Below are 20,224 nucleotides of genomic sequence, written 5' to 3'. Positions count from 1 at the left end.
AAATTAGTACTAGAGAAAGGGTTTTTCCTTTTTGTTTTATTTCAAAGTTTCGAGTTACAAAGCAAGCACAACTCTCGACCTGAGAATACCTCTCTTGTTCTGTTGGTAATTCACTATGTTTTATTTTGAACAACGTAATAGGCGCTGTTACACAATACAAGTAATTTATTTTACTTTAAATAAGAGTGATTTTTAAAGCTCCTGTATTTTTTTGCAATTATAACTTAAAGGGAATTATAATTATGTGAATTATAGGAGTAATATTTACTGAATGAGATATGTAGGTAACTATTATACACAGTTATATAAGTTTCATGTATACGCGGGATTGTGCAACGGGTGAAAAACCCTCGTTATCATGAAGAAACAGTAGGGGATTTGCGAGCCAGACGCCTTCACAATAAGTTGTACCTACTAGTTTATGGAGTTTATGTCATACCAACATGCCGCTAGAAATATATATATAACATCAAAGTAAGGAAGAATTACAAGGAAATTATAGACCATTCTACGTATTAGAAATAAACATTATTTTTTGTGAAAAATGTAAACGTGACAAATTTTTAATGCAATCTTCGAAAGATAATAAATAAACAAGATAATGATGGTTTTAGAGATACCACTGTATCGTGTGTAATGTGTATTTTTATTTGAGCCTTGTGAATAGTCGAATACATATCATATTATGTAGAGATAAAGATTTATTTTACTAGTTATGCTGATACATACAGGTGAAGGTAAATCCAAATTAAATTTATCATATCGGATGATATGTCAGATAAAGCGCGTCACACACGGTGAAGATGCTATAATATTTTATCTTAAGATACTGTATAATATTTTATATTACAGTATCTTAAGGTATCCGGTATCAGCGTTCTGACCATCATTTTTCTTTTTGTCATTGCGTACTAAGACCCCTGTAGAACCGCCATCCTGTTACAAATGACCCACAAAATTTCGGGTTCTTTTTAAAATATTATAGTATCTTCACCGTGTGTGACGCGCTTTATAGTTATAAGTTGTGTTACCATACCGGCAATTTTCCGCCTTGATATAGTTATTTAATATATTTTACTAACTTCTTTATATACCATTATGCTTTCTCATAGCAGCCATTTTAGAAATGCTATCCTGCAACAGAGTATACATTACTGTAAGTTTGTAGAGTTACTCATCCGCACTTGCCTGGTTTTGCATGTAGGGTTTCAATGGAAATTCTATATTTTGCTTAAATACGCCGTCTAACTAAAGCCCAGAGAATCTACATATATACTGGAATCCGTAATTTCATTCCATTTTACTCGAACGTGTTCTCGTACACAAAGAAATAAATATTCGTCAGCTTTCCATTACAGCGCGTTAAAATTACTAAATCGATTTTGGGTTTTTCTCTACTTAACTAATGACCCTTCAATCTTAGCTTAGAACTACAAATCATGTAGTACCCCGTTTGTGGTGAAAATTAATATTATTAAGCAATTTTCTTCCCTAGTACTTACGCAAACAAAAAATAATTTGGAAAATCCAAAAGTGCACGCCTCATAATTTTTTTTTAATAAATATTTATTAATTATTATTTTTGTTTATTTAATAACAATTAAACCACATCGAATCAGACCCTGAAAAATGAAAGGGTTCTATTCCTGAGCATACTCAAGCGTAAGAGAAAAAAAAAGACTCGATTAGTAAAGTATTTCGGTCGCTATCGTGTTAACAAGAAAAAGGATCCGCACATACAGACACACGGACGTCCAAGACAGAACTTTTTTAAACTGTTTTTTAACTAGTTTAAATAACAAAAATGACATCAAAAATATCATGAACGTTAAAAATAGTGTTTTTTCTTAATATGTGTGTGTATGTATTATCTTACAAGTGCAATGTATGATACATAAAGACATTTTAAGTTTGAAAAATCAGATTCTTTGCGCGAAGTGACAGTAGTACCCACCTCAACGCTTCGCTTATGAGGCGTGCAAAAATTGAAATTTAATATCTAAGCAATTTATTCGATTTCAAGAACTTCCATTTTACGTTCTTGAACTAATGATCTGTAACCGAAGATAGCCTAAGTTCTTTCATTGGAAAAGTCTGAAAGTAATATAAAACTACAGCGACGCTGTAGATATCAATATAAAACCGACTAAAATATAAGTTATATAACCCACAATTTATTAGCATAGGCCAGATTATACAGGCAGGTAATCTAATAAAAAATTTAATAAAGGATCTTACGTAGATCTCATATCTGTGCAAATACCAATAAAAGGTCATGATGATAACAATCGTAACAGAACGTAATTTTGTTTTAGAGCGCAGCTTTTTTTATTTTAACCCTTCTGCTCGTCAATACGAATGTTCTCGTACTTCCTCGTTCCTCAAAATCCAATCAATTCCAAAGATGTAAAATTTGCAATAACGGGACTCTGAACTGAACTAAATTTTATCCTGGATTTACTTAAAATATCACACTTCGAACAAACAAACACAAATTCTTTTTTGCAGAAGTAGGTACGTAGTAGGTACGTACGTATTTACGTAACGAAAAATTAATAGACAAAACGTGTAGAATCTACTTTATTAAGTATGCAGTGCGCTGGGTCCATACTCAACTCTCCTGCAAGCAAAATTTAACTGTAAATAAATAAACGTTCAATAGAAATGTTTTAAACAAAACAAATAGCCTGCAATTGGAATTGACTTCGTTCAATTACTCCGTGGATTTTTCATCGGAAAAAACATATTTCAATTTGCTCCACGTTCACAAAATGTGGTATTCAACCAGCAGCTATTGACATATTGGGCTTTTATAAAAAGATGCTAACGATTATTTTATCAGCACCAACAGCACGCATTTATTTCTTTTGCCCGTCAATTTAATAGACGTGAATATGTTTTTGGTGTTAGCGAAACAGTCTATCGTTACGTAGATATTTCTGGTACATTAAATGGAAATAAGGTTTTGTTTAATGACAAATTCAAGTATCCATTAAGTTGGCTTTTATTTGAAGAGGGAGAATAGGGACTAAGGTAACACTTACGAAGGATACAATGTTTGTATGTCATTAATATGACACAGACTGAATATTTTCTGCTTGGCTCTATGCTTGCTCTATGTTACTTATTTAAATTATTTAGCCTTTTCATGAAATTGATATTTTTGTATTTATCTTTACAACAAAATGGGTTTTATATTAAGCTAGCTGATGCCTGCGGTTTCACCCGCTTGGCTCCGCTCCTGTTGGTTTTAGCGTGATGATATGTAGCCACTATGTAGCCTATATTCTTCATCGATAAATGGGTTATCTAACACCGAAAGAATTTTTCAAATCTGACCAGTAGTTCTTGAGATTAGCGCGTTCAAACAAACAAACATACTCTTCAACTTTATAATATTAGTATAGATAATATTAATTCAATATGCTTATTCTATCGTAAAGTTATAACACAAATAGTCTAAATAGATGTCAAAAAACGTGAACTACTTTTTCATTACACTAGAGCAGAAGTTCTTCCGTGAACAACTCAGAACTGGTGGTCATTAACTACGTTAAAATTTTAGCGTAACTTGTGAAAAAGTTTTCTCTGGATAATAGGGTTTTAGAGTCGACATCAACTGTTAGCGTGAAATGAAAGCATGGAGGTCAAATGCAAGAATGGAAAACTTAATTGAATAGGGACCCGGGTCCCATCTGGGCCATCGTAAACCAGGATTTTATTCAGACTCTTTCACAGTCCCTCAATGAACGGCGGTTACACGTTTGCAAATTGTTTTCAATTTTCGTCGACGGTAATGAGAATTTAATGTACCGTTATAATTGCATTCACTGGAAACACCCGTACCTTTCATCCACAGCTTTCATCGATATAATGAAATGTTTCATTTGTTTTTTAATTACAGGTAAAATAAATGATTCTTCAACGTATGTGATAATATATATTATATAATATACATCGTGTAATCTTGGATGAAATAAGTTATAGAGGATGTTTAATCTCCTGAAACTTATGAAATGGTTTTTATATCTTGCTAACATTATTCTTACCGACCTACAATATTTATTGCGGGGCGCGAATGTACGATTCTATCAAAGAATATTTCAAATTCTTTTGACTAAAAGCCAGGTACTTCGTACCTATATTAAAACGCCCCGAAGCTCACTCGCTTTTAATTCCATAAAACGTTCTAAATGTTCAAAGGTGAGTTCGTGTGTTACTCGTTTTTACTCATTCAGTAACAAGGTTTTCTCAGCTTTTCTGACTTGTACAGCACTTGAATTTAAGAATCTAAATGTTTTCACTACAAAGACTCGTAACTTCTATAGGTTGCAGTTATTTTTTGTTGCCAATTATGAAAATAAACTAAACGAACAAAACGAAAGGGCTGAAGGTTCAGGGCTGTTATTATTATAATAATATGTTCAAAATTTTGTTGAAAGATTGATAATTCATAGTTCATACAAAAATCTAACTCTTTGTTGTTCAATTCAAAGTTAAATAGTTTTATCAAAGACTACTTGTACCTTCATAAAATATGATAGAAGAATCGATAAAAGAAGAATCTATAGAAAGACCCTTTTGAGTAACATATTATCCCTACCATGTTCAGTTACAAATTTTCAAGTAATAGATCTAAATGGGACAGGCTCCAAGGACCGGCAGATAATGAATTTAATCGCTCATTCAATACCCTTGTGCCATGTATTCAAATGAAATGATTATACTTTAATATGTATTAGTTTGTTTTATTTATTAATAAATATACTAATATATATACATATATTAGTTGGTTTTATTTATTAAGGTACGCTCAGCGACTATCTACCAATTTGAACTATCGCGGACGCATCCACTGTGGTACGGGAGCTATTAACGTGAAAAAAAAGTCATTTTAGTATAGTTGGTTTTTTGATATACTGTTCCTCTTGCTATTTCGGTTAGAGTCCGGGCTGTCTGGCTGGTCGCAGTGGTTGCGTTTTTTAGTGCGCATCTTATCTGCACAGGATAATTTCCTTAATTTTAAGTCATTTTTTAACGCGTAATTTTTAATATTTTGCCTTTAGATAGATCCATCAGACATAATTTTTTTATTGCAAGACGTTTTTTTCGTTGTTAAATAGGTGCCAGACGCAATTTTTTATTTCGTTTTTATAAAAAATTCAAATTATTTTAGAATGTCTGTAAATTTCATATTATGTTCTTCAAACATAATATAATCTAAAATTAATTAGCCAGACGCTAATTCGATTGTTAAGTATTAAATATATACAAATAAAAACGTAGTGAAAGTAGGTAAGTATAACAATTTGATGATTGTGTATATGGAGAGATAGTTTAAAGTGCAAGAGAGATACAAAGGGTCGGCCGCGAAAATTAAATAACAATAAAAAATAACTTTTTTTTTTCGAAAATATACGATGCATAGAAATTGAATTGTTCCTACTCTAGGATTCCCTGTGTTGTTGGGAACAAGTACCTTCCATTGGTACATTTTATTCCTTAGGCTAAAAAATAAACTATTAGGGTACATCAACAATCTTCTATACAAAACAATTTTTTTTATAACTAACTAGCGACCCGCCTGGCCCTGGCTTCGCACGGGTGCAATGCTGATACTAAATACACTACAGAAAAACTGTGAACGTTGAATATAAAAACATAGCGGCCCGCTCCGGCTTCGCACGGGTATAAAATATACAGGGTGTCCCAAAAAGTAGTGATATACTGAAGCTGGGAGGTAGAGGACTTAGAGGGCTATCCGAATCACCCCCATGTGTGTTATGCGATTTTTCGTATTTTCGGAGTTATTACATTTTTTTCAATTTTTCATCTATCGCCGAGTACGATGAGATTTTTATTTATGGTGACGTGAATTATTGCGCTAGATGCTTGTTTTTTTTTGTGTGCTAAGCTGAAAGATAGGCCAATTCAGTATGGTAACATTTACTATCGTTAGATCTTCGAATGGAATAAAAAAAAGAATTAAATGCCAAGAAAGATAAAATTACCCAGTATGTTCATAACTTCAAGGGCCCATAAAAAAATAAAATCACATAAAAAAGGTTTTCCATTTGGCTTTTAAAAACTTGCTCTATCGATCAGGTAGCCACCATAAAAATTTCATTTTATTATTCTGAAGGCTTCAATCGAAAAATTGAAATCTAAATGTGGTAAGTGCAAAATTTTTATTAACATGATGATCATTAAAACCAATAAATAGGTGTTTAATTACCAGAATTTTTTTAAATAGCCCCGCTGTTGCTCAGTGCAAGTGCGACATCACCGTAAAAAGTTGTCTTTTAAATGTCTGAATGCTTTTTTATCATTTTTAATGGTTTCTTCTGCTACTATGAATTTCCGGGTTATTTCGTCCAAATTGGGGCAGTCTCTCGTCTTTGTAGTATCCCCACGGAAAAAATTCAATAGGGTTTATGTCCGGAGACCGTGGAGGCCAGGCTAAAGGGCAAAAATACCCTGAAAGATGGATTGGTCGTTGCAGCATGCGCATGCGCCGGTGACGCCTGCTTTAAAGCCTGGCCTCCACGGTCCCTCGAATAAACCCCATTGATTTTTTTTCAATGGGGATACTAAAAAGACCTCGGCTACTTGAGAGAATGCCCCAATTTGGACGAAATAACCCGGAAATTCATAGTAGCAGAAGAAACCATTAAAAATGATAAAAAAGCATTCAGACATTTAAAAGACAACTTTTTACGGTGATGTCGCACTTGCACTGAGCAACAGCGGGGCTATTTAAAAAAATTCTGGTAATTAAACACCTATTTATTGGTTTTAATGATCATCATGTTAATAAAAATTTTGCACTTACCACATTTAGATTTCAATTTTTCGATTGAAGCCTTCAGAATAATAAAATGAAATTTTTATGGTGGCTACCTGATCGATAGAGCAAGTTTTTAAAAGCCAAATGGAAAACCTTTTTTATGTGATTTTATTTTTTTATGGGCCCTTGAAGTTATGAACATACTGGGTAATTTTATCTTTCTTGGCATTTAATTCTTTTTTTTATTCCATTCGAAGATCTAACGATAGTAAATGTTACCATACTGAATTGGCCTATCTTTCAGCTTAGCACACAAAAAAAAAACAAGCATCTAGCGCAATAATTCACGTCACCATAAATAAAAATCTCATCGTACTCGGCGATAGATAAAAAATTGAAAAAAATGTAATAACTCCGAAAATACGAAAAATCGCATAACACACATGGGGGTGATTCGGATAGCCCTCTTGGTCCTCTACCTCCCAGCTTCCGTTCATCACTACTTTTTGGGACACCCTGTATAGCCGGGCGGCCGGCTGGTACCGCCGCAAACGCTACGTCCCGCAATTTTTAAATCTGTAATGTCTTCGAAAATATTCACTTAAATCATACGGTGTAAAGGGCCATATAGATCTATATTAAATGAACAATGTATTCAAGGTCTTTAATTGGTTAAGGATTAATGCTGTATTGGTTAAAATCGCTTCGAAAATTAGCCATTATTTGTCGTAAAAAGTAAATGACAAAAAAAGTTATTGTGGGTTATCCATAAGAGATAGACATACCATAACGGACTTTTCTGTAGACCTTTTCAATGTGTACTATTATAGTTAGTACATTATTTTGATAAAACTCGTAGGGTTCAGCCTGCGTTTGCACTGTATGTGGAAAAAATGTAATTATTTACGACATCACATTAGAAACCTCAAAAATAACAGTACTTTTCCACTATTTAATGGGTGTTATTATACATATAAACCTTCCTCTTGAATCACTCTATCTATTAAAAAAACCGCATCAAAATCCGTTGCGTAGTTTCAAAGATTTAAAGGGACATAGGGACAGAGAAAGCGACTTTGTTTTATACCATGTAGTGATGATGATAACAATATTAATTCATTAATCTTAATATATATACATAAATCTCGTGTCATAATGTTTGTCCTCAATGGACTCCTAAACCACTTAACCGATTATAATAAAATTCGCACACCATGTGCAGTTCGATCCAACTTGAGAGATAGGATAGTTTAAACATGTAGGTACCACGGGCGAAGCCGGGGCGGACCGCTAGTATACTAGCTATATAAATTCATGCTAACTACTTTAGTTAAATTCAATACAAACTTTAACATGCGAGTGTGTACTGTGTGTGTGTTCACGTGTGTGTGTCTTGTGTGGTGTGGTGTGTGTGTGTTGTGTGTGTGTATGTGTGTACATCATTATTAAAACTAATTTTCTAGTTGTTTACAGATGATGGAATATTGGAAAATAATTAACAATTCCTTAGACGATAACATAAATAATTCTGACAGTGTGAGGGAAGATGATGATGATTATGAAGATGGCTTTTTAAATTTAACAATGTAATTGTTTAACCTTCATTGATATAGATTTTATTCTATTTTCAATGTATGGTAACTTTAATATTTTATTTTTCACTTTTATGTTTTTTTTTCATTTTAGCTTTTATTTATAAGAACAAGTGTAAATAATATTGTATTCTTGCAATTATTTCACTGTCGCATAGTTAAAATACACTAGCTGATGAGCTGCATGCTTCATTACTTTTTTTTATTTATACACATTATTTAATACTTAACAATCGAATTAGCGTCTGGCTAATTAATTTTAGATTATATTATGTTTGAAGAACATAATATGAAATTTACAGACATTCTAAAATAATTTGAATTTTTTATAAAAACGAAATAAAAAATGGCGTCTGGCACCTATTTAACAACGAATAAAACGTCTTGCAATAAAAAAACTATGTCTGATGGATCTATCTAAAGGCAAAATATTAAAAATTACGCGTTAAAAAATGACTTAAAATTAAGGAAATTATCCTGTACAGATAAGATGCGCACTACTAAACGCAACCACTGCGACCAGCCAGACAGCCCGGACTCTAACCGAAATAGCAATAGGAACAGTATATCAAAGAACCAACTATACTAAAATTCTCACTTGTCAACGTCGGTAGCTCCTATACGACTGTTTTTCTAAATTACCAAATTATTTCCAGGGCAATAATTGGTGTTTTGTTAGGGATAAGATTAAAATGGTTAGTAATTGTTTTATACTTTAGGTGTTCTTACTTTAATAAGCAGTCATATTTCGGTATTAAGCACTACATTACCTTTAGTTAAATTTTTTTAAAACTCGGTCGGCAGATGTTGTTCGTATAACGTCATTCCACAGACCATCATAATTAAAAATTAAGCGAGTTCAAATCTTATTTTCATACAGAAGAAATAAAAGTTAAAGTGCTTAGATTGTTTATCTTAAAAGGTGAAACTTCGATACTAAGGAAAAATAATTCATTTTGAGGTGTAGGTAATACCTAATCATTTCAAACTTTTAACTATTAAAATATTATATTGCAGTCTTTCATATTACAAAATATTGCACCAAGACGATTCCACTATTAGATATATGGTTACAAAGTAAAAAATCATGTAAAATTACATATTTTAAATACTTAATTGTGATCTTGTTTTTAGCAGATATGATATCTAAAATTGCACAATAGCAATCTGGACGCAAAATATCTCCAACTGCATCTATAATTAGAAACTTTATATTTTAAAAAAAGTTGGAAGAAACTACCAAAACATAAATTAAACATTAAAATCTCTTTACCTGTATAAATTAGTTCAAGTAAATAAAATTATAAAAAAAACATTTCAAGTAGGGAAAGGTAAAATTCTTACATACAATCTAAAGATCTTTATATTTACAAGCGCGTCGTAATTAGAGGCTTTAATGACCATGACCGCACTTAATTCCAATACTATTTATAAGAAAATCTCACCTCAGGCAGCTCATCAGGAACCTTGCCCATCCACGACAACGACAGTATCGTGCAATCGCACTTAGCGTTTACGTTCCTCTCAAAATGTAAATGCATGTTCACGTTATCTCAACACGATAATTAAAACAACCTTACGAGTCACTGGAGCGCGCGCGATTTTCGCGACCGTAGTGCACTGACAAGATTCAACATTTTAGGTGCATTATGAAGGCTAAAACCTTAACGGGTGTACGGTGCTCGTGTCAGAGGGTGACAAGGGAATCTAGCTGGCCGGAGGGCTGCACGGCGCACGTATTGATTGCGCGTAGGGGAGGCAACTGCTACGACCTCTATAACGTTATGTAAAAACTCGGGAAACCCCGCGCGAACTGCGGAAAGATGGCGCTTTTGAAACTTATGTCTGTGCTTATGTAAACAGTCCAACTGAATATCAACAGTGAAACTTTGTATTGGGTGTGCAGATTAATTTAGCACTGTGAGTTTGTTTAAACTGTGTTTGATATCGTTTTCAAAACTGAAGTTCTATTAAAATACACTAGAAACGGATTAAATTAATATGGTGTGAAAATTAAGGGAGATTTTTAACATAAAATTTTTATATTCTTATTGTTCTACGAGAATAAAAATTGAAAATAAAAATTTGGCATTGAAAATATAAGTAATATTCGCACAAAAAATTATTTTTTTAAATGTATCTATACGTAAATTTCACATGTCTTACTGAAAACTACATATTTTAATTCTTTCATTCGAGTCCAATAGTGAAGAGTTGGGTTGAATGTTAAATGAAACGAAATAATAAAAGGTAAACATTTTATTAAGGCACTGTATTACATTATTTAAAAAATATCACAGCATATTATACATTAGATACTAAATTTCCTAATATCAATTACATAATTTTATATTACAATTTTACTTCTTCCAAGGCACCCCACGTATATCCCGCCTTCACTTTGACTGGCAAAGGTACATTCAATCTCACAGTTGTTTCCATGACTTCTTTTAAAATTTTTATGAAATCTTTTTTCTTATGTTCGATCACTTCATAGATAAGTTCATCGTGCATTTGTAGAACGAGGTGTGGCTTTGAATCTCCGTTGGTTCTATTATCTATGGCACACATAGCTGCCTTTGCTATGTCTGCCGCTGACCCTTGTATTGTCGTATTTACTGCTTGACGTTCTGCAGTATCTGTAATTATTTAACTCGAATTAAAACGGTTATACATATTTATATTAGATATATTGTTTAAAACTTAGGTATCGAAAGCTTTAAGTATCTTTTTATGTAGTTGATACCTGACTGTCTAAATTGTTCCTATACATAACCAGATATATTTTTTATTCATATTTTACTGTTTTTATCAAAGTAAAGCAAATTTGTGTCCGTATATTTGAATAAATAATAGAATCAAGTCAAAAATAGGTCATCTATCACTTATGTGAAACAACCCGCAATCTCCATGTAACCGCCAATCAATCTCTTTTATAAAGAAAACATGACCGTAATATAATTTTTAAACTTATAATTTTATCTCATTATATTTAGGTCAAGAATCTTATAGAAGTATCAGCATATTAATATCTGCATTCAATAGAATTTTAATTTCTAAATTAATCCGTAAGATATTCTCGCTATTGGGCTTATCTTGCTCGCTCAGGGCAAACAGAATTCCACTCAAACAGTAACTATTTCTATCAAACTTTAATCAAACAACCGAAAATTAAAGTTGTTTTTTGAGCATTATATTAGTTATTGTGGGGGTAGTGTGAACTATGAATGGTGATTATCTATACTAATTTTATAAAGCTGGAGAGTTTGTTTGTATGTTTGAACGCGCTAATCTCAGGAACTACTAGTCCGATTTGAAAAATTCTTTCGGTGTTAGATAGCCCTTTATCGAGGAAGGCTATATAATATGATATATATCATCACACTTAGACCAACAGGAGCGAATCAATGCGGGTGAAACTGCGGGGCACAACTAGTATCATATATTCTTTATTATGTTGATTTTTATTATTTTAATAAATGCTATGAAATGAGAATCAAGAATTCAAGCATATTGTGGTAAATAGAAATCGACAAGGTCAAAAGTATTCGCCAAAATATAAAGAAAAAATACTTACTTCTTTTAGAAACCACAAGGCTATTAATATCAGGTAGATACCGTCGGCGTTTCATCAACGTCTCCACATATCCCTTGCTTCTACACTCCTGGACCACATTTTGGGTAAACTTCTGAACATCGGGATAAGTTTTGTAAAAACTATCCATGAATACGGCAGCTTCCATCTCGGATACATCTAAATGTTGAGACAATGTACGATTGCCCATCCCGTATAGTATTCCGTAACATAGCTGCTTCGCTTTCTGTCGGAGATCGTCGTCAACCTATTGCATTTTTTAATTTTACTTGATTGTTACTTTAATGAAACTTATTAGATGAGACGGAATAAAAACAAGAGTTAGATGAATATTTACACAAGCATAAAAACCCGATTTACATTCGATATTGACTATGGCTTACGCATTAAATGGATTTTATCATCAAGATATTCCTTATCTTTGACAGATATTATTATTTATGCAAGATGAATTTACATCATTATTAAATTTATGCAAATGACCTGCACTTATAATTACTCCGTACGCTACACACGTACCTGATTCTCTGGAACTCCGCCCCAGGAAGCGGCTATAGACTTAAAAACGTCCACATCCGATTTCATAATCCTAGACAAAACCGCGTCCTTACTGTAGTGGGTTAAGATTCTCATTTCCAGTTGGCAATAATCCGCCGAAACAAACACAAAGCCCGGCGAGGCCTTGAAAATGTTCCTACAATTGAACTCTGCTACTTCGTCACAAGGTTCAAAGTTGTCCACAACTTTCAGGTATTTCATGGGTATGGAAAATGTTCGAGGCACGTTTTGTAAGTTCGGTTCGTGCATACTAATCCGGCCGGTGCAAGTGAACATTGTGTACGAAGGATTTATCCTGCAAACCGAATTACTTATTCATAACGCAACTGGGGATATTGGAATACTGTCGCCAGTAAACAACAATTTGTATTTCTCTGGATTATTAAGAAAAAATACTCATAGAATATTTACAGCACTCGTTCTATCATAATAAAATTTATATTACATTTTTACGCTTTAATAAAAAGAGAATAATTTTCAAATTCTCTATAGATACCTACTGATTTTACAAATTGTAGAGATTCGTATTTAAATAAGTAATATCGTCATAATTATTTGATGGCATATCTTGCATTCGTTCAATACGTACAGAACAAAGTTCATACAGAAAAAAAATAAACGTATCAAACAAATAAAATTCTAAAAAATTTAAAAATACGATAAAATAAAATAAAATTCTAAAAATACGATAAAACCGATAGCAAACAAAGCAGGTTAAGTTAGAACAATTGTACATAGTGCATATCGAAGTGATCGTTTATATTGGCTCCGTGCCAGACGCGCGCGGTGCGGGATAGAACCTCGTTCGTTCAAAGTTTACACAGCCTTTTGTGATCAATGAGGCCAACATTTGTACAAGAAATATTATACCTGGATACACTTTTTCTCCATCTCAAATTATTAAGACTACATCACTATCTTTGAATAAGTTAATAATTCTTTCTTGAAAGCTGAAACTTTACAAGCTTTCGTAAACTTTTATTTAGCCTTGTTGGATTCAACGGTTGATTTTTATTTAACAAGAATATTTTGCATAGATTTAATTTGATTTTTAAAGATTTTTAACTGTCTCTATAATAACACTACATTTATATGAAGTTAGCTATTGTAGGTAAGTTCAATCCAACAAAAAAAGAGCGTGTGTGCCGAGCACGCGTGTCAGAAGTGAAACTTTTTTGGCAAGATTCAAAGATATCAAAATAGTCGCCTTAGTCCGTGTTTAATTTTACTCTCAGCACGCCTATGGAAGTTTCACTTCAAAAAACCTTATTGAAAATAGTTACTGTATTCATAAAATCACTTACTTATTATCCGAACTATACATGTAAGCCTTTTCAGTGAGTGGGTACAAGGTCTTCGTCAGAATCGAGTTGAGTTTCCTCCAATAGATCACGATGCTCGCCATCTGACTGTTATGGGCCGTAAGCACGCTTTTCTTCGTACTTACTTTGCGACCTTTGTATATACCTAATACCTGGATAAAATTGCATTTCTGAATATTGCCTTTTTAACTGATTTTGGTGTTATGTCAGTAAGTTATTTTGAATATAATATGTACTATGAAACTGAATTAACACAAAAATAATTATGTTACTTAAGTAGTTACCTACGTATGGTTTTTTTATATTTTGATAGGTATTAAGATAAATTTAAATTATACCTTAGCGACATCTTTTGACGAATTAAAATTAAAGTGATATCCGCATATTTTGTATGCCTTTTTCTGAAGTATCTCTTGCGAGCTTCTCACATCTACCAAAAGTCGAGATGCGAGTTCCTTATCAACCATGATGCCCTGGTATTCGCTATAGGCCAATATTTTTAATACGTGATTTTCTAAATCTAAAACAAATATAATTAATATGATAACAAATAACAGAAACTAATTATTACAAAATATTTCGATTATACAGGGTGTCCCAAAAAGTAGTGATGAACGGAAGCTGGGAGGTAGAGGACCTAGAGGGCTGTCCGAATCAACCATATTGAATTGGCCTATCATTCAGCTTAGCACACAAAAAAAATCAACCGTCTTCTGCAATAATTGACCTAACCATGAGTGAAAATATCATCGTACTCGGCGATAGGTGAAAAATTGATAGGTGAAAACGTCATAACTGAAAATACGAAAAATCGCATAATATACATGGGGGTGATTCGGATAGCCCTCTAGGTCCTTTACCTCCCAGCTTCCGTTCATCACTACTTTTTGGGACACCCTGTAAATTAATCAGGAAAAATTAAGAAAATGGTTATCAAAACAATATATTATTACCAATAACAGACTTGGCAAATTGGTATTTATCGAAGAAGTATTTGTCTTGTTCGCCAGCAATATTAAACAAACTCCACGATTTCAGAAGAGCCTCTTCAATTTTATCTAATTCATTATAATTCTTCGTACTACCATCGACTGTGATGTTTGTTTTTAACAAATCGATATCACGATATTTCTTTGTCTGTAAATAAGGAACAATACAAATATTTTGAATATCATGAAGGATGGTTATAAATTCTTTTCTTGTATTAAATCCCTTTTCATATATTTTTTTTACCGAGCGTCCACATCCGCGGGCGGTTAGTCATTTAGAACTTAAAAATAAAATATGTTATTTATAAAGCTTACCAACTCACGAAGGCTAGACATCTCTTCTTTATTATCCATCAACCACTCAGCAACAAATACATCGGAAAATGTTTGTGAAAAATAACCCAACAACTTCATAAGATATAAATATTGTGTCTTAACCGACATAGAGCGTATTTTTAAAGTAGATCTCATCAAAATTTTCATCAATTTATTTGTTAATTCCTTCAAATTATTAAGTGAAGACAAATCGAGAAATATGCAAATAGCAGGCTGGAAATAAAGACATATCCCGTGCGTCGGAGACTTTGAATTAAATGTTTTCAATCGAGTGCTCCTTACAGACTTATCTTCCAGAATATTTGTTCCTATTCTATGTTCACAATTAATTGGTTCGTAATTAACGGAAATAAAACTAGCTGAATCGATTGTATCCAAAATTTCTAAATTAAGAACAACATCTGTTTCCCTTAAAATATAACAATCGATCATAATATTGTTATTCACTTTCATTTTTAAATTGGATGACTTTATAGACTTCAATTGTAAATGTTTTTTATTTGATATTGTGTTAGTATTCAAGATTGATATAGTATGCTTTTTTCTTTTGGCTTGAGGTTGAGAGGTATTTTTAATAGATTTATTATTGCGTTTTAACGGACTAACGAAATCTTTATGAACCCAAGATTCAGTAATAGCTTGAGTCGAAATCTCATCTATATCATCAGGTATACAAGTTATAATTTCTTTTTTAACTTTATCAATGTCAGTCTTTTCAAAATCATCCGCATCGTAAACTAATTTCATGTTATCATCCTCATCAATAACAGATGTTTTAAACGCTTCTAATATTGAACTAGAATTAATATATTGTGTGTTCATTTCATTTTGAATAGATTCTTTTTTCGTATCAACTACAGTGCTTGGAATTAAATCTAAGGGTAAGCTATCTTCAAATAGACTCGAATTATCACCTTCAGATGAAAACATACTAACATCTTTTACACTTGTGCTATATGACTTATTATTTTTTGTTTCTATTGAGTCAATATTTTGTTCAAATTCACCAAAGCTTATATTTGGTGATAATATTTTAGTAGACAAAGGAAGCTTTGAAATATTATTCAAAGCAGTATCATTTATGTTCAATGAATCCCATAATGTATCGTTATTTAACTTTAATGTTAAGTATTTCGTATGATTTTGTAATGTTCTCTCTTTCAAATTAATATCAGCTTCATAAATTTTACTTGCATCCTCGACTGGATTGTTTTTCTCTAAAATTCCCTTCTCAGATTCTTTTTCAGGTTCAATTTGTACAGTAGAGGTATTATCTAATACTATTTGATTCCTCTTTAGTGGCAACAATACCTGCGGTTCTAATGTACACAGAACACTTTTTTCATCACTTTTTGGAAGGTTGCTTTCATTTTGGGTATCATTTACTTTTCGTAGTTGCATATTATTATCATTTTCATCACATCCATTTTCAGCACTTGATTTGTTTTCCCATTTTATTTCCGCTACACCAATCTCTAATTCCAGATATTTTCTAGCTTCTCGAATAAGCTTTTCTGCTGCCTCCTTTGCTGTCATACCACAAAAACCTGTTATCCAGATATTTCTAATTTTGTTCCTTTTTCGAATATCAGCCAAATCATCACCTTCTCTGCCCTTTTCACTCTGGAATGGTACAGCCTTATACAAAGCATTTTCTATAACGTTAACATCTGCCGAAGCGATACTAGAAATTGTCTCAAATCCAGCATCGAAAAGCGTTCGCGCTCTTACGCCATTTAAGGACGATAGCTTCATTAAATCTAATAGATCTGAATGAACTCCAAAGTGGAGTCGATCTTGAAATTGTGAAACAAGTAATTCCATATTTTTCCAGCCTAGTTGACGGCAGAAAGCCGTAACCATACCTAAAATTAAAATTTTATTTTACATGATTTGTATAAAATTCATTACTGCTATAAAAGGGACATACCAGCAAAAGTTGCGGCAGCTTGTTGAAGTCCTTGAAGAAAACCTCGCGCACACTGAAACTTGGTAGCTACGTCCGAAAGAGGTACTTCATTGACTAAATCTTGAAGAGCCAAGGCCGTATAGAACCTAAAAAAATATTCATATTAATCTATTGAAATCAACCATATTCAAACTGTCTCTAAAATCGTATCTACCTATATTTAAAAAAAGCATGTTTCTCTTACCATAGAAAGTTAAAAATAAAACCTAACTTTACCTTTTATGAATGTTCAGCTTATTCTTGCATGCAGATTTATTTGCTCCCCTCAGGCAGCGGATTATAAAGCTTTCTTGAACCCCAACAAGTTCACCAACTTTTTTCATTGCAACTGTTAAAGATTCCCATAATGTAAGAAGATGCAACCAATCCAAGTCTGCCCATTGGCTACTGACACTATATGGTGTGACTAGATATATAAGATGTAAATCAGTTTCCAAAACAATACACTGCCGTGCTTTTTGTAACTCACAAAATAATGACAAACCATCATTGGGTGCCATACTTGAAGAAAGACAAGCCTTCCCTAAAGACGTCGCGACATATCGTTCTTCAGAACCATTAATTTGAATTCTGACCAACTCAAAATCTATTAATTGTTTCAAAGTATTTTCTAATAAGGTGTCTTGCGAAGAAGACATTGATTGTTTAAAAAGTAAAGTACATTTTGAATAGAGATCTAATTCTGACTTAGTGCAAACAGCTTGACTAGCAATCATTTCTATTACGGCTCTCATAAACTTGTCTTCTGTTTCTATGCAGCTTTTTACAGGATCCAAAGCACCCATCATAAGATCAAAACCAATTTTTTGTTCTGCCTGTGTGCATACAAGAATACTTTCACCCTTAGTGTCTTTTCCCATTCGGCCAGCTCTTCCTACCATCTGTTTATATGTTAGAATATTAATTGGTTGTCTTTGAAAGACAGGAGACCTTATTATAACTTTCCTGGCTGGTAAATTCACCCCTGAACTTAATGTAGATGTTGCAACCAAAACACGAATGGCACCAGATTTGAATCCTCCTTCTATTATGTCCCTTTCATCAAATGTAAGGCCAGCATGATGATAAGCTACACCAAAAGATACAACATTTTTTAATACCTGATCTAGGCCTACAGGACAATTTTTCAGTTGCTCTAAAACTTCTGCAATATTTTCTGTTTTAAGTTGATCCCTTAAAAAGGACCCTACTTCATTACCGCTGCAACCTAATTTAAAAAATGATGATGCAATACTTTGAGCTAAGTTTTCACATCTGTTTTTTGTCATACAAAAAATTAATATAGAACAACCTTCTTTAATAGTTTCAAGGCAAATATTTAAAACATAATCACCATCTTCATTTTCAGATATCTTCTTTATATTGCTTGTAAACTTTCCATGCTTATCATAGTACTTATTACCAATTAGACAAAATTCATCTAAAGGAATTGGTCTGAAATCTGTTACATAAAGTTCTGCGTCCAACCAAGCGGACAAAACTTCTAAATTAGGAAGTGTAGCTGACATTCCAATAATCTGGATTTGTACATCATCCATTTTATTAGTTACATACTTGACTTTAGTTAAAAGAAGCTCTAAAATATATCCTCTATGGGAATCACCAAGTAAATGGAGTTCATCCACAATTATAGCGCCAAGTTCAGAAATACTGTTTTCATCCAATAATTTATTTACTAAACTGTTAGCTTTTTCAATTGTGCATATAGCAATATGCACTGATTGCAGTCCTCCAGGTGGAGATTGGGATCCCATAAAGCCTTCAACACGAATACCTGAACTTGATAAAATATGCTGCAAATAAAACATTTTTTCCCTCACAATGGACACAAAGGGTAAAATTATGATAACTTTCTTCTGTCGTTCAAGTACTGTTTTGATAGTCAATATTTCAGCCACCAAAGTTTTCCCAGCAGAAGTTGGAGCTGAATAAACTAAATTGGAACAATTTAATAAAACCTTTGGATTACTTAAACAGTCTACTTGCCATTGAAACATCTCTTGAATCCCTTTCTGCTCATACTTTGTAACAATTTCAATAGGCAAACCCCAATTCTTTAAATACTTTTTAAAATCATTTTTACTTTCTTGACATTGGGTCAAAATTTCTGCATTGTAAATAGAGCAATCTAGGGAATTTAACTTTGTGCTCTTGTTTAACTTGTTTGAAATTATTTTGTCATTTTTAAAGTTTCTTTCTTCGGCTATATAACCTTTAATTTCATTCAAGGATTTCATTAAATTAAATGAATTATTAAAGCAGTTATCCAAAAAGGACACATTTTCGGCTATTATTTGTGAGTCGATTTCATCACAATCCACATTGGCCATAATATCATAAAATAAAAATCACAGTCCACTTTATACATTCAAAAATAACGATTAATAACACTATAAACTACAATTGAAAAACATTTTGATTTCATTGCATTAAATTTGAATCACAGAGCAAGTGATTTGAATTCGTTTGTAAATTTGTAAACAAAACAAATGTCAATGTCAGCTCACAGCTGTTAATTTATGACCATAGATTATAAATACATACTTTCATGTGTTCATGTTCTATATCAAAATTTCATATTTTTTAACAAGAAGTTTTTTTAATCAAAATAAACTGAAATAAACTAATAAAAATATCCATATCGTAGATCCTACATAAAATCAAAGAAAAATATTATATATATTTGAAGCTTAATCTAATGATTTTAGGAAAATTGTAGGTTTTCATGTTCGGTTTGTTAATAAAATTATCATTTTTAATCGACTTCTAAAAATGAGGAGGTAATTGTATTCTATTCTTAAATTATGAAGTAAAATAAAAACAAAAAATTAAAGTAATTATTTTTAATATGAATAAAATATATTAAGTAGTATGTACATCAAATTTATGTTATAACCATAGAAATCTAAATAACAAGACACTAGAAGTCGTAAGCGTGCGTGACCTTGTCGCCACTCAGGTGATTTGCACAACACCAATGCATTCGTCACTGTTCAGTTGCTCTGGAGATGTATGAGTGTATACATGGTGTGTTTCAGCAATTCCCATTGCGGAAATTCTTCCACAAGTTGTAATT

At 32.4% G+C, this 20,224-nt stretch overlaps 2 protein-coding genes across 3 annotated transcripts in view; both read right to left on the bottom strand.

The window, feature by feature from the left end:
- Tusp (WD40 superfamily protein Tusp) overlaps positions 1–10,141 on the bottom strand; it is a 28,901-nt gene extending 18,760 nt beyond the window's left edge. For both annotated transcript variants that reach the window (XM_089700170.1, XM_089700171.1), the window contains exon 1: positions 9,825–10,141. In XM_089700170.1, the coding sequence (XP_089556296.1) occupies positions 9,825–9,920 (96 nt within the window). In that variant the 5' untranslated portion in view covers positions 9,921–10,141. The remainder of the gene's footprint in view (positions 1–9,824) is intronic.
- A 482-nt stretch (positions 10,142–10,623) lies between these two features.
- On the bottom strand, positions 10,624–19,703 carry PolQ (DNA polymerase theta). The gene is made up of 9 exons (XM_089700140.1): positions 17,365–19,703; positions 17,110–17,234; positions 15,159–17,044; positions 14,808–14,991; positions 14,193–14,374; positions 13,837–14,006; positions 12,494–12,827; positions 11,957–12,221; positions 10,624–11,018 (listed from the first exon to the last, which is right to left on the bottom strand). Exons 1-9 carry the CDS (start codon positions 19,476–19,478, stop codon positions 10,732–10,734), a joined length of 5,547 nt encoding a protein of 1,848 aa, XP_089556266.1. The 5' UTR covers positions 19,479–19,703; the 3' UTR covers positions 10,624–10,731.
- Between the last annotated feature and the right edge of the window lie 521 nt (positions 19,704–20,224).

The sequence above is a fragment of the Colias philodice genome, chromosome 10 (genome assembly GCF_061535455.1).
Source record: "Colias philodice isolate Cphi_HAF_F1 chromosome 10, ilColPhil1 Martin Lab GWU primary, whole genome shotgun sequence".
In the NCBI taxonomy this organism is placed as follows: Eukaryota; Metazoa; Arthropoda; class Insecta; order Lepidoptera; family Pieridae; genus Colias; species Colias philodice.
The sequence above is the reverse complement of the archived record's forward strand: the minus strand, read 5'-3'. Positions and strand labels throughout refer to the sequence as shown.

What these genes read in the sequence shown, in the direction of transcription:
- PolQ (XM_089700140.1), bottom strand. Translation starts at nt 19,478, where the DNA reads ATGGCCAATGTGGATTGTGATGAAATCGACTCACAAATAATAGCCGAA. An exon ending in CGTCAAAAGATGTCGCTAAG is followed by an intron (nt 14,007 to 14,192) that starts GTATAATTTAAA and finishes AATTTTATCCAG; the next exon opens with GTATTAGGTATATACAAAGG. An exon ending in ATGTATAGTTCGGATAATAA is followed by an intron (nt 12,828 to 13,836) that starts GTAAGTGATTTT and finishes TTCGGTTTGCAG; the next exon opens with GATAAATCCTTCGTACACAA.